Source organism: Scleropages formosus, chromosome 11, assembly GCF_900964775.1.
Source record: "Scleropages formosus chromosome 11, fSclFor1.1, whole genome shotgun sequence".
Taxonomy (NCBI): domain Eukaryota; kingdom Metazoa; phylum Chordata; class Actinopteri; order Osteoglossiformes; family Osteoglossidae; genus Scleropages; species Scleropages formosus.
The window spans coordinates 21228996-21244364 of record NC_041816.1 but is presented as its reverse complement, the minus strand read 5'-3'; the positions used below and the strand labels follow the sequence as shown (position 1 = coordinate 21244364).

General features: G+C 40.2%; 1 protein-coding gene across 2 annotated transcripts; it reads left to right on the top strand.

Annotated features, from left to right (window-relative positions):
* The first annotated feature begins 211 nt into the window (after positions 1–211).
* On the top strand, positions 212–14077 carry arl14ep (ADP-ribosylation factor-like 14 effector protein). Of its 2 annotated transcripts, XM_018764037.2 has the most exons (5): positions 212–370; positions 829–1039; positions 1838–2002; positions 8619–8734; positions 12242–14077. In XM_018764037.2, the coding sequence occupies exons 1-5, from the start codon at positions 300–302 to the stop codon at positions 12468–12470; spliced, it is 792 nt and encodes a 263-aa protein (XP_018619553.1). In that variant the 5' UTR covers positions 212–299; the 3' UTR covers positions 12471–14077. The 2 variants fall into 2 exon arrangements, with proteins under 2 accessions (XP_018619553.1, XP_018619554.1); XM_018764038.2 differs by lacking the exons at positions 212–370; positions 829–1039; positions 1838–2002 and adding an exon at positions 5744–8025.
* Positions 14078–15369: the final 1292 nt, after the last annotated feature.

Genomic DNA, 15369 nt, shown 5'->3' with positions numbered 1-15369 from the left:
ATAAAACTAACAGTAAGATTTGCTGGTGTAAACCTCGGTAATGAACTTAAACATCTCAGACAACTTAGAACCCACTCCTCTGCTCCTTTCATCATATTTCAAACATAGAACAATAAATACAGCAGCATAAACTCAACTGGGTGGACGTCACCGTTCAGGGAACGGTACAAAACAGTCATGGCAACCCAGGTCTCCAGCTACATCACCTCTGGTAGCTTCTGATGCCATTTTCTAGCTCAGCTGTAATGTTGCTTTAAGTATCTCGATTTTCATCACGGATTTGGGATTAAACTGCAATCATGCCAGTTTCCTGTTCTGCTATGGGTTGTACGAATCGATTCGTAAAAGGGTCAGAAATTCGATTTTATAGGTAAGATCGACACAGCGCCCATCTGTTTGAAAAGGAATCGGGGCAGCGTGCCGTGCCGTGCCGCCGTTGCCCCGTCCTGCTCGACCACTCGTGGTTGTAGGTAACTACGGACCCCACTCGCACGTGTGTTTTGTTTGCTCGGCATGATCATGATTGTTGCGGGATCCGAGAACCGCAACAAAGACAATCCGAGTCTTATGGTCGCAACCGATGCATGCGAAGCACGGCTTCCTTTCCTGCACTTTTCGTTATTTTTCAATGACACTAATTCGCGCTGAGTGCCGAACAGAAGCCGCGAGCCCGCGGAGAGGAAGGCTCGCGCGGCGGTAACTACTAGTACTAGCGCGCGGCCGTCGCGCATTTGACAGCAGCAGCCGGCGAGGCAGACGCGGCGCTCGCGGGTGTTGACGTGTTGACCTCGTGGTGCTCGAGAGTGATCGGAGCCGTCTGTGCCGCAGGTTCCCCATCAGCAAGCCGCAGCTCGTGAGCCAGTGGGTGCAGAGCCTCGGGCGCAAGTCCTTCGTCCCCACGGCCAACTCGTGTCTGTGCTCGGAGCACTTCGAGCCCGACTGCTTCCGCGACTACAACGGGCGGCAGTTCCTCCGGGAGGATGCTGTCCCCACTATCTTTGCAGCTTCCATAAGCCTGGCTGGACCAGACACGTCAAAGGTAAAAAAAAAAAAACAAGTTGGGGGGGAAGAAAAGAGTCAAATGAGCCTCGAAAGGGGATACATATATATAATTTTTTTTTTTTTTTCCCCCTAACACCTTGTTTATTTAGTTTTATTTTTTCGGTACAAACACGATTCCCAGATAAATACTAATGCGAGGGGCTTGATGATAAGAAAAACCTTGAAGAACATCTCAATGTTTAGCAGGGGCCAGAGCTGGGAATTATGAGCCCCTGAAAAAAAACACCCCCACCCTCCAATTAGTACTAATGGAATTTTTGTGGGGTCTCTCAAGCTCTTGGCCCCTAGAATCATAACCTCAATTCACCCCACTAGTCAGTAGTGATGACCCTGGTGAGAGGTTAAAATAGTACTGATATACTGCTTGATGGGAGTTTTTGATTTTAAATGCACTCCTATGAATAAGATTTTTTTACTAGTAAGACAAGATTAATCAAGTAGTATCTTTCTTCCTTCTTATTATTGATGTTGAACCCAAAAATCGCATGTTTAAACAAAGAAAAATCGTGACACAAATCATGGCCATCGATAAATAAACGCGGGCTTTTCTTGGGGTATGTGAACAGTTCCGAGACATTGTGTAACCATTTCTCGGCAGGTATCCATTATTAACACATTTTATCAACATTTGTATTTATTTCACAGATGCTTTTCTCCAAATAACTTTGTATCTCAGAGTCAACAAAAGTGAATTTCACCAATAGGTGGATAAAGGCATCAAAATAAATAGAAGAAATGGCATTTAACAAAAACGTGTTGCTGTTTTGCCTTACAGATTGAACTGCGAAAGAACCGAGGGTGTCTGACAAAAGACACTAATAAGAGCCCAGCGATCTTCAGTGGATTGACAGAGAGAGAAAAGGAGAAGGAGGGAGACAGAGCCAAGCTACGTGCAAGAGAGAAGAGGCAAACACTGAAGGACACAAATTCTACCAATCTGGTAAGGATTTTCATTACAAATTCATTCCAACATTTTTCTGTGTAATGTCATGTTTTCTTTTTTCATGTTGGTATTGTATAAAACTGACAAAAGTATTGGTTTGGAGTACAAGAGAACGCTGACTTGGAATTTCTGGATTCAGTAGCCTTTATTTCCGAACTTGGGTTTGGCAAGGTGTAATTAAGAAGGGAATGGAGAAAAATCTTGGTCCTTTTCTCTTTCTCGCTCTGACAAGTCCTTTCAAGCAGGGCCTTAAACAGGAAAGTCATGGCAACTGAGCATTTGTTAGCGATAACTAGGTGTTAGGGTGGCATGGTTACCAGCATGGTAAGAAGTTGTAGGTCTTGGTATATGTGTGTGATGTTCCATAATTTTAGTGTATGTGTGCGCATCCCACATACCACGTTCCTCCACCGCTGGAAATCAGCTAGGGACTACCCGGGCAAGTCTGTCCTGTCCAAGTTGAGGTCCCAAATAGGAGGGACGGGAGAGGAAGTCGGGGACAGTCATGGAGGTACCAGGCCAGTGGGCAACTTAGAATCATAGGATTAGGTACCGACAGGTGATTTTGGGCATCGGTGTCTTTCATGATAACTACCTAGTAGCGGGGGGGGGGGGGGGGGTGTGGTTGATACAGACTGTGCAGAACTACCTTCCCAGGAGGTAATTGTGGAGGACTATGATGACCCACTCTCATTATCAAGAAGGGGCTTAAATAGGGGTTTCATGGCAACTGTTTGTTAATGGTAACTAGGTGTATGACTTAGGGTGCCATGGTTACCAGAAAAGTAAGCAGGGGTAGGTCTTGGTTTGTGTGTGCGCCTACGTGCGAGTGCGCACAATGTTCCAGTTTGTACATGTATACAAGGCATAAACACAAGAGACAAATGTGTACTACACCATTTGTCCTGCATATACACATACATATTAAAATTTTGCCGTACAGGCAGTTGCAGGATTACAAACGAGTTCCGCTCCTAAGTCAAACTTGTACGTAAGTCGAAACAATTAGGTGCAGTTCGTATCTAACGTCAGTTAGTGAAATGTTTGTCTAAGTATAAATTGTGCCTTTCTATGCATAAAAAAAACATTAAAGAAACACATCCAAATACACTAAAACATCTTTAACATAATAATACAGTAATAATAATAAATGTAACTACAATATTTATAATAGAGACATAAAGAGATCAGTATTACTGGATTATCTATAATAGAGTGTGTGTGTGTATAATGTTGGCTCTTCCAGTGTTCCTTGGCGTTTCACCTTTTTCCGATCGCTTTTTTATTTCCGCTTTAGTTTAAGTCATGATCGTTTTCCTTTTCTTTGATGCATCACTATCACTTGTATCACATTTACGCTTTGGTGCCATGGTTATGAGGGTAAAAACCAAAAAATTAAAGCCAAATACAGTAAGACACACAAGACACTGTTAACAGCAACGTGGTCCGACTGAAAAGAACAAAGTCTTTGTCCTACCTCGGTCCCACTTTGTTCCTCGGTCCCAATGTTTTGATGCGCATCGCAAAGTAGCGCCCGTTTGTTATTACGACATTGTATGCAAGTCAAATTTTTAATATAATATGCTGTACAAGGGGTGATTTGTAAGTACGGGTTGTATTTACATTTACATTTAATCATTTAGAAGACGCTTTTCTCCAAAGTGATGTACATCTCAGAGAAAATACAATTTGTGCATTGCATTAGGAGAAAGAGAGAAATAGTTGCAGACTTGCGATTCTTCAGTAAACTTAGTTTTTCTTTACACTTTATGCACCGATGTTTATCGCACAAGTAGGTGTATAAAACTCGGAATAGACAAATCCTGATCACCTTCCTACAATTTTTTTTAAAAGAAAAAATTTTTAATTTAAGATTTTTTTAAAAAAAAAAAAAAAAAAGCTTTCTCATCAGTGTATATTAAGAACACATTCTGGATGTTCTGTGTTGCTGCAGGTGGTATAATGTTTAGAGCTGTTTGACAGTAAACTTAAGGTTTCAAGTTTAAATCCAATTCCTGCTGTAGCACTCTAAATTATTCTACAGATTGGTAAATGATTGTAAAATTGCTTTTCTAACATTAATTTCCTTCAACAAATACAATGTGTTATTATTAAAATAACTAAGAATGGAAAGTCATCACATACAACAATAATTTGTAAGGGCTAGATAGATTAATTTTTACTCAATCAATATTTTATATTTAACACGGCGTTTATTCATAAATGCTGCACATCTCAGAGTGGTTCAAGTAATGAAAATAAATAGCATAAGTTCGTGTATGTATGTATATGTAGTAATATACAGTGTCTCACATGGACGTGCAACACTAAGGGCTAATTCTCACACCGCACATCATCCTGCAAAAGAATAAATATATATGTTTTATGTAATAATTATCTAAAAGTTTGCCTGTTCTCCCTGTGTCTGCACAGGTTTCCACTGGGTGCCTCTGGTTTCCTCCCACAGTCCAAAGAAATGTGTTCCAGGTTAACTGTTGACTTATTTATTGCCAGTAGTGTGTGAAGGTGTGTGTGGCTACTTTGTCATGGGCTGAAGTCCCATCTAGGGTGCACCTTGTTCTGGGGTCTGCTCCAGACCTTCACAACCCTGATTTGGATAAGTGGTTAAGGAAAGTGAATTCTTTTGTGCAATTCATGTAATTTATGTACAAAAGTGACAATATACAATATTCATAAATTTGAAACATTCCATTTGCAACAACCACCATGAGCCCAATGACCTGTTCACAGAAGGAATGTCTAAAAAATGAGCCACTAAGCAGAATAGATGAAAACTCTTCTAACGTGGATAAGTTGAGATGCCTGGATATTCAGTGTGTGAAGATTCATCCTTTTTATGGTGCCAACCCATCTCTTGTATCCGTGGCCTAGTTCTGTTGAAAATTTTGGACACCCATTGCTGTAGCACAGGTGCTAAAGGCACAAAGTTCGTACGCTGGTAGTTTCCAGCTGAAGCCGCAGTCCTCGCCACTGCTGCCGCACCCTTGAGCAATGTATTCACCATGCATTACTCTGGTAAACCCCCAACTATGGAAATGAGTCAAGTGCTTCAAGTTTTTTTTTGGATAAAGGCATCAGCTCACCTGTAGGTTGCATCTGTATGTTTACAAAACCTAGGTGCTATGATTAATTCTGTGAAACATTCAAAGATTAAGCTGTACTTGTGACGTGGCGAGCACTTCCAAAGAGACCCCACCAATTCGAATATACTTTTGACTGGACCTGCTCATAGCTGTGATCTTCGTGGACTTTTGTCATGCTCTTTGTCCAAAATGTTTGAAGCGAATCACAGCGGAAAGAGTATGTATAATGATTAAAACACCACTGTCGAAATTGAGAACAAGGGTTTTTCCACACAACATCCAAAATAAAAATAAAAATGATCCAGTACTCTCAATATTATGAACAACTGTAGGCCTACTGTCCATTCAATCAATGAACCAGGAAACAATTGTTACTTCACCTCAAGAATAAATGCATTCATTCACAAACATTTAATCAGATTTCCCTCAACTTTTTAGCGTATTGCTAATTTGGTATAAACTTTATGAATTTTCTTAATTTAAGTGATTTATTTTGGCACAGTGTATTGCGCAAACACCGACCACGGAGGTCCACAGGGAGTGTTTTATTTCGACTTAAGTGCTTTGTTCACGTTGCTTGAGCGCTTTGTTTTGTCATAGTGAGGTAAAGCGGGTGAAATCAGTGGCGGAACTCCCGAGCGCTCTAACGGGAGAGACTGTAACCATACATGCATCGTATCAGATGCTGCCGCCATAATCTCCTCATTCATAACAAGACTGGAGTCCCGGAAAGGGAGCAGAGGCGCGTCCGTAGGGCTCGTAGTTGCGCAGCGGCTGTTTCTAATACTTGTATAGACTAGTAGCTTGGTGCTTTTTGCGCAGACGAGGAACGCCAGTCGCCTCAGCGAGAGGTTTTCTGCGGGGGGGGGAGCGGGACGTTGGGCAACTGTTCCGTTCTTTGTTCAGATATTTCATTGGTGTTTGTACTCGACTTGTTGTGCTCCATTCAAATGCATAATTACGCGTTCGTCCTCAGTACGTGTTCATGTGTATCTGTCGAATATCTGCGTACTGTGACGACGGACACAGTCGTATCGGGTAAACAAAAGACGAGCCGCCAGTTAGTTAGAGAACTGAGAACTTGTTCTGATGACAGAATCGAGCCCGCGAATGTCGTAAAATGTTGGTTTTTTTTACCAAACTGACTCGTTTGAAGTCTGTTTGCTTGTCGTTGTTGTTGGCGGCGTGGTGCGAGTCTTTAGATTTAGTCTGTGTGTTTTATTTACATTTCCCGAAAAATAGTCGCGAAGTTCTGTAGCGTCTCCTTAGCTCAAAATGGCTTTTAAACGTATTTAATATAAGCCAATAAAGCGACAAGGATTCGGGTTAAGCTGGCGCTCGGGACGGGTGTGTCAAATTCAGCTTTTTCGCCTCAGCGCCAAACAAGGAGGAAATTTACTGCGTGTACGTAGTGAGAGTTCAGAGTTGGGTTTTTTAAACTAAGTCTTATACTTGGTCTATTAAAGTTGTTTGTGAGTTAAGTCACTCGGGCACATGATGATGTGTGAAATATTTTAGCTCCAGCGTTGTTCGAAAAGTTCGCCTACTGGTAGTAGTCGGGTATTTTCTAAGTAAATCATGCTTGTTAACGTGAAAATAGAGAGTAGAAGTTGGAAAGTCTTCGGAGATCTGGCCTATCAGTCATATTTTTCGTTTGTATAGGTATCTGTTGATACTTTACTAACATATTGAATGCAACTGTCGAAGTTTACGGCGAGTTTACTCTTCTCTGTTGTTTTCCTTCCTCCTCACAATAAGACAAAGGGACTTTCCATCTGTCTTTTTGTTCTCCCCCTTCAAAAGTACGAATAAGCGAACAGCATCATCAAAATAAAATGTCACGTTTAGCTGCTCTGCACCTCTCTTAAAGCTACTTAAGTATATTTGTTCTGTAAACCTTGATGGATAAATAGTCTGACCTGGAGGAATAACCATTGTAACAACTGTTAAAGTCAGATGAAGTGGCTGACCTTGCGTTGATGATGCTTAAAAATATGAATAATATGGCTTTTGAAGGAACAGATTTGAAGTTATGCACATCATAGCACTTTCTTCAGTTTCTGTTAGTTCGTTTTCATTTTGAAGGAAAGGTAAATCCTTTGTGTTGCTGTGCAGGCACAGCTGGTCTGTGCCTGTGTGTGCGGTTGTTGCTATGTTTAGAGCCTGCCCTTGTTTATTTTTGCTGAATGCTGCAATAATATTGCGTGTTATTTGAAGTAAGTTTATTAGTTTCAGTCTTGAACTCCTGGCTAAAATGAAAACCCGTGTAGTGGCTTGTAGCTGGATGGTAGTTTGTGATTTTGAAGGGGGAAAAATGATTGTCACGTACTCAAGGCGCTGCATGTATGGTCCCGAGTCAGAGTGAAGTGGGATTGAACAGTCTGGACTTTTATTCTAAAGTATCTGATAAGTCGAGTTAGGAGATACAATAAATCTGAATTTCACCGACGGTGTGGTTTGTTATATCAAAGAGTGTGGGATATGTCGGATCTGAGCCCATGCACCGTTGGGGAGCACCTGCACTTGGCACCAGACTGTCACAAGACATCCGTCAACAGGCCAGCTGGACTGAGGCGTCTTGGGGAGATGCCTGAGAGGGACTCTCTGCTGCTGCAGCTGCGGACAGGCCTGATGGGGATGACTGAACAGGACACAGTGTGTCTGTACCACCAGAGTGTCTATGTGGAGCGTTACGAGGAAACGCAGAAGGTCTGCTGCGATCCCTTCAGCTGTCACAGGAAAGCCATCAGGAAGGGCCTGCGGGCCATTGACCTGGACGAGGCCACCTTCTTGACTGAGAGGTTCGCCCGGCAGTTTGTGCCCGGCTGGAAGCTGTGCGGACGTTGCATGCATCTTGCCAACGGTTATGCTGATCTGGATGCAGAGTCCCGCCAGAAGCGCAGGCTGGATAGGGAAGTATGTGCAGGGGAAGGACAACTCGGATGAGTACTTAGGGTAACTTAAGTAACTTTGGGCATAGTGTAAAGTGGAGTTTCAGTATTTTATTAGCAAGGTACAAAGTCAGAATTTCAGAGTAAATGCAAAAATAGTTGTAAGCCCAGTTTACCCATTAACAGCATGGACTGAACATCAAAAGCAAATGAAATTTGTGTAAACAAAAATTGATTGTGGATTGAAAATTCTGTTCAATGAAATTTTTCATCTTGTTTTATTGGGGAATGTTTACACCTGCAAGGAAACGGGTCTGGTTCTACGGTTGCATTTTTCCCTTAACGAAATGGCTTATATGTAAATTGATTTGTGTAACACAATCAAGAGTAAAAAATCACTTCTGTAACCATCAGCTACTCAAATTTTTGTTGAAGTCTCCATCTTTACATCTTGTCAATTCACAAGAACAAGTTATGTATAGAGTATAGAATTCAGTTTGTGTGAGCTAAGTAGTTCCCCTTTGCCTTTATCCAAAGTGGTGTGTTCTTTCCCAGTTTTTTCTTTTTTTTCTTATTACATTTATAGTAACAGATTTCTTGTTTTGGATTGTTTTTCAGGGTAAAGCAGCCAAAGCTTTAAAGTCACTGGAGTTCACCAACCCAGGGCGCCAAACAGATTTTTCTTCTGAGAGTAACAGAAGAGACAAGAGGCGAGTTACAAAGAGCTCTGACAGGTAGGACACTGGTCATTTCCATATTATGGACACACTGTGTTTGGGGTTTCACTTGCACGATGTTTGCTGACGATCCTGATACGCCTAGAGACTTGTTCAGATTTTGCTTTTTGCCTTTGCATCATTGTCATACACATACATACACATACAAAGAATCTAAAAATTTCACAGCATAGATGAAAGATTGTATCCTGTTTGCAATGCATACAGGTCAGTTGCTAGAGTAATTTTTTTTCATTTTGAGACATTTTCCTTGTAATTTTTAAAGTGAAAATTGTACCAGTAAGTGGGTATCAGATGCAAAATGCACAAAATCGACTTGGAAATGAAAATGACAGTCTGAAAGTATTCAAACTATATTGGTGATTGCACGTGGACCCAGTCTTGGAGCTGTGAACATAATTGTAAAGTATGCTTTGTGTATCAAAGAAGACATGCAAGGATCTGCACCTTTGAATTCCATTGTGGAGTCATGTGGATTGAAGATCACGTTAAAGATGTGCACGTTTGAGCCAGAATTCAAGTAAATTTTAATATTTATGATCACTTTAATTGTACAGCTTAAGTGTCTGTGTGAGCATCAGCTAAAAATATTTTCTTTTTTTAACTTCTAGTGTACTGCATTGATACTTTATGTATGTTTCATATGAAAGAAATTGACAGAAATGGCTTATTGACCTGGATGTACTGTGTAGTACTGTAGACGTGTGTGCATAGCTTGTTTGGTGTCGTTAATGGGTAAGGGGGATTCATTTTGACGTGTAAAATCCCACTTATGTAGGGATTTTTGAAACCGAATCCTTGTGGAACTCGAGGAGTTTCTGAATTTTTACTACAAGGGAAAAACCATACTTTTCCCCTTTGTAAAATAGGCTACATAATGAACAGTGGTTTAAGATGATTTCTCGTGACCTCTCATTGGAAAAGGTTAGATTTTTAAATTTTCTAAAATGATGTTAAGGGCATACTAGCTCTGTGATAATGTTTGATTGGGGCATGACGGTGCAGCAGATTACACTCACAACTCTGAGACACTGGATTTAGACCAGAGTTTGAATTAAGCATTGTATGCTTGGAGTTTGTACAGTCATGTGAAAAAAAGTACACACTCTTTGAATTCTATGGTTTTACGTATCAGGACATAATAATAAAAAAAAAATCATCTGGTCCTTAGCAGGTCTGAAAATTAGGTAAATACAACCTCAGATGTACAAAAATACATATTTCACCATGTCATGATTTATTTAACAAAACTAAAGCCAAAATGGAGAAGCCATGTGTGGAAAAACTAAGTACACCCTTACTGCTTTCATAGGAATTAAGAGGGTAAGTAGCAGCCAGGTGCTGCTAATCAAATGCCCTTGATTAACTGATCATCAGAAAGTGTGACCACCTCTATAAAAGCAGAAGTTTTGGCAGTTTGCTGGTCTGGAGCATTCAGGTGCGTGGTAACACAATGCCAAGGAGGAAAGATATCAGCAATAATCGTAGAGAAGCAATTGTTGCTGCCCATCAATCTGGAAAGGGTTATAAGGCCATTTCCAAACAATTTAAAATCCATCATTCTACAGTGAGGAAGATTATTCACAAGTGGAAAACATTCAAGACAGTTGTCAATCTTCCCAGGCGTGGACGTCCCAGCAAATTCACCCCAAGGTCAGACCGTGCAAAAAAACCCAAGAGTTACATCTCAGACTCTACAGGCCTCAGTTAGCATGTTAAATGTTAAAGTTCATGACAGTACAATTAGAGAAAGACTGAACAAGTATGGTTTGTTTGGAAGGGTTGCCAGGAGAAAGCTGCTTCTCTCTCAAAAGAACATGGCAGCATGGCTTAGGTTTGCAAAGTTGCATCGGAACAAACCACAAGACTTCTGGAACAATGTCCTTTGGACAGACGAGACCAAAGTGGAGATGTTTGGCCATAATGCACAGCGCCATGTTTGGCGAAAACCAAATACGGCATATCAGCACAAACACCTCACACCAACTGTCAAACACGGTTGTGGAGGGGTGATGATTTGGGCTTGTTTTGCAGCCACAGGACCTGGGCACCTTGCAGTCAATGAGTCAACCATAAACTCCTCTGTATACCAAAGTATTCTAGAGTCAAACATGAGGCCATCTGTCCGACAGCTAAAGCTTGGCCGGAATTTGGTCATGCAACAGGACAACAATCCCAAGCACACCAGCAAATCTACAACTGAATGGCTGAAAAAGAAACGAAACAAGGTGTTGCAATGGCCCAGTCAGAGTCCATACCTCAACCCGATTGAAATGCTGTGGTGGGACCTTAAGAGTGCTGTGCATAAACAAATGCCTGCAAATCTCAATGAACTGAAGCAACGCTGTAAAAAAAAAAAAAAAAAAAAGTGGGCAAGAATTCCTCCACAACAATGTATGACTGTTAGTCATACAGAAAACAATTACTTCAAGTTATTGCTGCTAAAGGTGGTTCTACAAGCTATTGAATCATAAGGTGCACTTGGTTTTTCACACATGACTTCTCCATTTTGGCTTTATTTTTGTTAAATCATAACACGATGTAATATGTCATGTGTTGTTGCTTATATGAGGTTGTATTTACCTAATTTTAAGACCTGCTAAGGACCAGATGATTTTTTTTTTTTTTTTTTTAATGTCCTGATGTGTAAAACCATAGAATTCAAAGAGGGTGTACTTTCTTTTTCACATGACTGTATATGTGAAGGTTCTTTGCTTCCTGTGAGTGTCCTCCAAATACTTTGGTTTGCTCCTGCAAAAATGGGAAACTGATTTTATCTGTTTGATTTGGTTTGTCGATGAGTGAATCTTTCACAAAAGAAGTCACATTGCTGTATGACACAGATGGATGAGTAAATTACTAGGTAGCTTGGTGTTCAAACTTGTCTTTGCCCAAGGTGAATTACAGAATTATCTGCTAAGAGGTGGTCATTGAGGTGGTGAACTGAATGGCGCATCAGGTTTTGTTATAAAGTTCCTCAAATTTTCAAGAAGCTCTGAACAACTGACCCCTTCAGTATAGCATAATGCGGTATTTATTTCCTCACAGCATTGAAGCACACAAAACTAGCTCCTGGTTCAAGACTGGAGCCTCACAATGAGTTTTTCTCAGTTGCTCTGACACAAGGAAGATGTATGGGAGCGATAGGAGCTTCAGTAGGGGTGTTAAATTTTGAAATCAAAATGCAGTTTGCAGTTAGTTGTTTAAAGCTTGTTCTATTTTTTTTTTTTTTTTTTTTCCCCCCCCTTAATTGATACTGTCATCCAAAGTTTCTTCTATACAGCTACATAAGCAGTTCTTACCTGGCATCCATGGATCCCTTGGGGGTCTACCATGTGGGGTTTAGGGGAGCAGTGAAGTGCTGTAAAAGTAACACAATGACATAATTCGCAGTAAACTGCTTTCCTCCGTGTTAATGCAGCAGCGTGTTTGAACCAGATACCTTCACTTTACAAGACTGTATCCTTATCCACTGTAATTTTTGCTTCCTTTCCCTGATTTTAGACACTCCATGGGTGTGAAGAGCAAGGTGTACGACAGTCAGGGTCTGCTGATCACTAATGGGCGAGACATGTGCGATTGTCTGGATGTGGACTGCATGGGTTGCTTCTACCCGTGTCCTGAGTGCAACTCGCGCAAGTGTGGCGTGGAGTGCCGCTGCGATCGCAAGTGGCTGTACGAACAGGTGGAAGTAGAAGGAGGGGAAATCATTCGGAACAAGTACGCCAACTAGCCTGCCTGCCTCGTGAACACTCACCTTTGGAGCTGTGCTGCTGTACATGGTGAATCGGAGCAGTCCGTTTCATCAGCTTCTTGCCTAAATTCAGATGTACTTTTGAGTTACCATCTTCATATTTCTCTAACATATGGTTATCCCAGTATTTGTTTCTCTCAGTAATTTTTGTTAACCTTTTTCATCTTAATTGTTCTAGGTTCCTTTTCTTCAGATGTTTTTTGTGACGTTTGTCGAATAAAAGTAATTTTTTATAGAATCGTAAAATATGTGCTTGGATTTCTTAAAACTGGAGCCAATTACATGTGAGGTTTTTGACAAAGCTCCTGCAGTCCTTTCCAGGGGATGAAGATTCTCCATTATAACAAAATGTAGTACTTCTATTGCAGGATTATAAATTATTGAATGTATGAGAAGAATGAGCTAACTGAACATTTTTGTCTTTTTTAAAGTTGCAATACAAAAATAAGTGTTTGGAGCAAAAGTTCCTGCTTGAACAAATTTTTATTTTTTTTTTAATAAAAAGCAAATGTGCTCAACTCATCAGTTTCACTGGGAAGCTAAATTGCATATAATACAAAACTAATAAAATCTTTCAATACAACATTCTCACCTGTAACCTTCAGGTGGTATCGAGTACTGGATTTACTTCTTTGACTCTACCATGAATGAAACAAATTGAAGTTGACTCTTCTGATGCCTTCATAGAAGTTAGGAGGGTGTGTGTCAGGGCCTTAACTTCATGTTGCCTGCTCCTGTAAACCCTAGAAAATGTCTGTATTATGTATTTTATAATCTGTGGTGTATTGTAAAAGTGAATTTTATGTTTGTTCTGATGAGGACATTATTGAAACTTAGTATTTTACTGTATTTCCTCCATGGAAAAAGCTCATTATTTTCAGCTGCCTGACAGGACTTCAGACAATTAGCTTTAGTTACAGCAAATTATTCTGCAGTGTTAATGGAGAGTAGTGGTGAGAGATCTGCTTACATCCTGTTTTGAAGTCAAATGTAAATTGTGGTGCTTTATTTTCCTATGAGTTTAAAATTAGAAAGATGGTCTTAACTGGATTACAGAAAAGACAGAAGACCTTGAAACATTTTATTAAGGGAACATCACATTGGTACTTCTGAGTCCAACTTGGCATGTTTGGGGAAAAAATATGGAACAGTGCAAGTAACTGACCTAAAGATTGTCTGATATGCTGATGCCAGGTATGGTACCCTAAGAGACCAGAACTTAAAAAAAAACCCCTTCAATTTCTTCACACTTGTGTGCTGTTCTATGCCATCAGAAATAGCTATAATTATGGATTATTTTTTGCTCGTGTGACACCTGTGTCCAAAGTAGCCTACAGCTCTATTCTTTTATTAAAAAAAAAGTCTTTACCTTGTTTATTGGTACTACATCTAGATACTTTAACCTGAAAAAATTTTACAAGCCTTTTCATAACAGGCAAGTCTTACAAGACTAACTTGAATGGAATACTGTAGATTCAAGTTGCACAGGGGGCCTTGATGTAATAATCTTAAGTTACTTGAATTGCTCTAATAAAAGTGCAAATGGACAAAACAGTAAGAGGCAAAGTTAATTTGAAAAGGGACATTCTTGCAGTCTAATGCTATAGTAATATAATTTTGCATAGTTGTATATTTTCATCTGATTGTGTTTAACCCTGATTCGAGTCTTGGCAGTTTGTCGATTAAATTTTAATCTACACATGAGTAAATATGAAATTAGGTGAGATACTTGCCAAATAATTACTTTAATAAACCTTTAATGAGCTGAGGTTGATGGAAAATTGCCATTATGGTGTGTAAGAGTATCATCTAAAGTATTTGTGTAGTAGTTTCAGCCAATTTTTCAGTCAGAAGGTCCTGGATTTAAGTCTAACTTCATTGTGGTGTCCTTGAGCACAGTATTGGTCTTGGCTTTTTGCAGTAAAAATTACCCAGTTATAAATTGTAAGAGTCAAGTGTAAAAATCCAACCAAGTTCCTTTGGATAAGGTTGTCTACTAAATAAGTAAATGATTTGGGCATGGTTAACACTGGAGCATTAATATTTTCAGAGGAACAAATAAATTAATGTGATTTCACAGTGTGGATGCATTATTCTTTCAATTTATGTTTGCTTACAGTTAGGATTTAATGAAGACCTCAATTAAGCGTAATTATCTAGACAGCAGTAAAAAATAGAATAGAAAGGGTCCCTTGAGGACAAGGGCCGATAGACCTTATTAAAATAATTTAGAATTACTCATATGAGAATTAAACAAAAAAATTGTGATTACCATTTATAACTATCTCCTGAAATGTAGCTTTGTACAGTATGTAGTGTGGATTTGACAAAACGGGATGACATAATGATCTTTCAGACCACTTTGTTTCAACTTGCGCTTAACTGATGAAATAAGTGGAGAGATCATTATAAGTTTTTTATATTGCTTATTCATTGTCTTTGTCCAGAATCACATGTAATTTTTTTTTTTTTTTCTTTTTACTAATTAACCAGGCGTTTCTGGTAGCACAATTCAAGGTAAGTACTATTTCCAAGGACACCATAGGGGGCTTAAAACACACACTGTCTGAAACCACTTGTCCCGAGTGGGGTCGCGGTGAACTGGAGCCTAACCCGGCAATACAGGGTGCAGGGCCGGAGGGGCCACATCCAGGACGGGACGCTAGTCCGTTGCAAAATGCCCCAAGTAGGACTTGAACCCCAGCAGAGCGGGCACAGGCCAAACACCAGGGGGTTAAAACAGGTTAGATGTCCATGCCCTTAAAAACAACGTCATCTGCCGTCCCAGGGTGAACCATTTGTGGGCATGGAAGGTATGTCCGAGAGGTGGGCTGATGAACGCTGCACAGGTACTTGTCTTCTGCACTCTTCTCCCAAG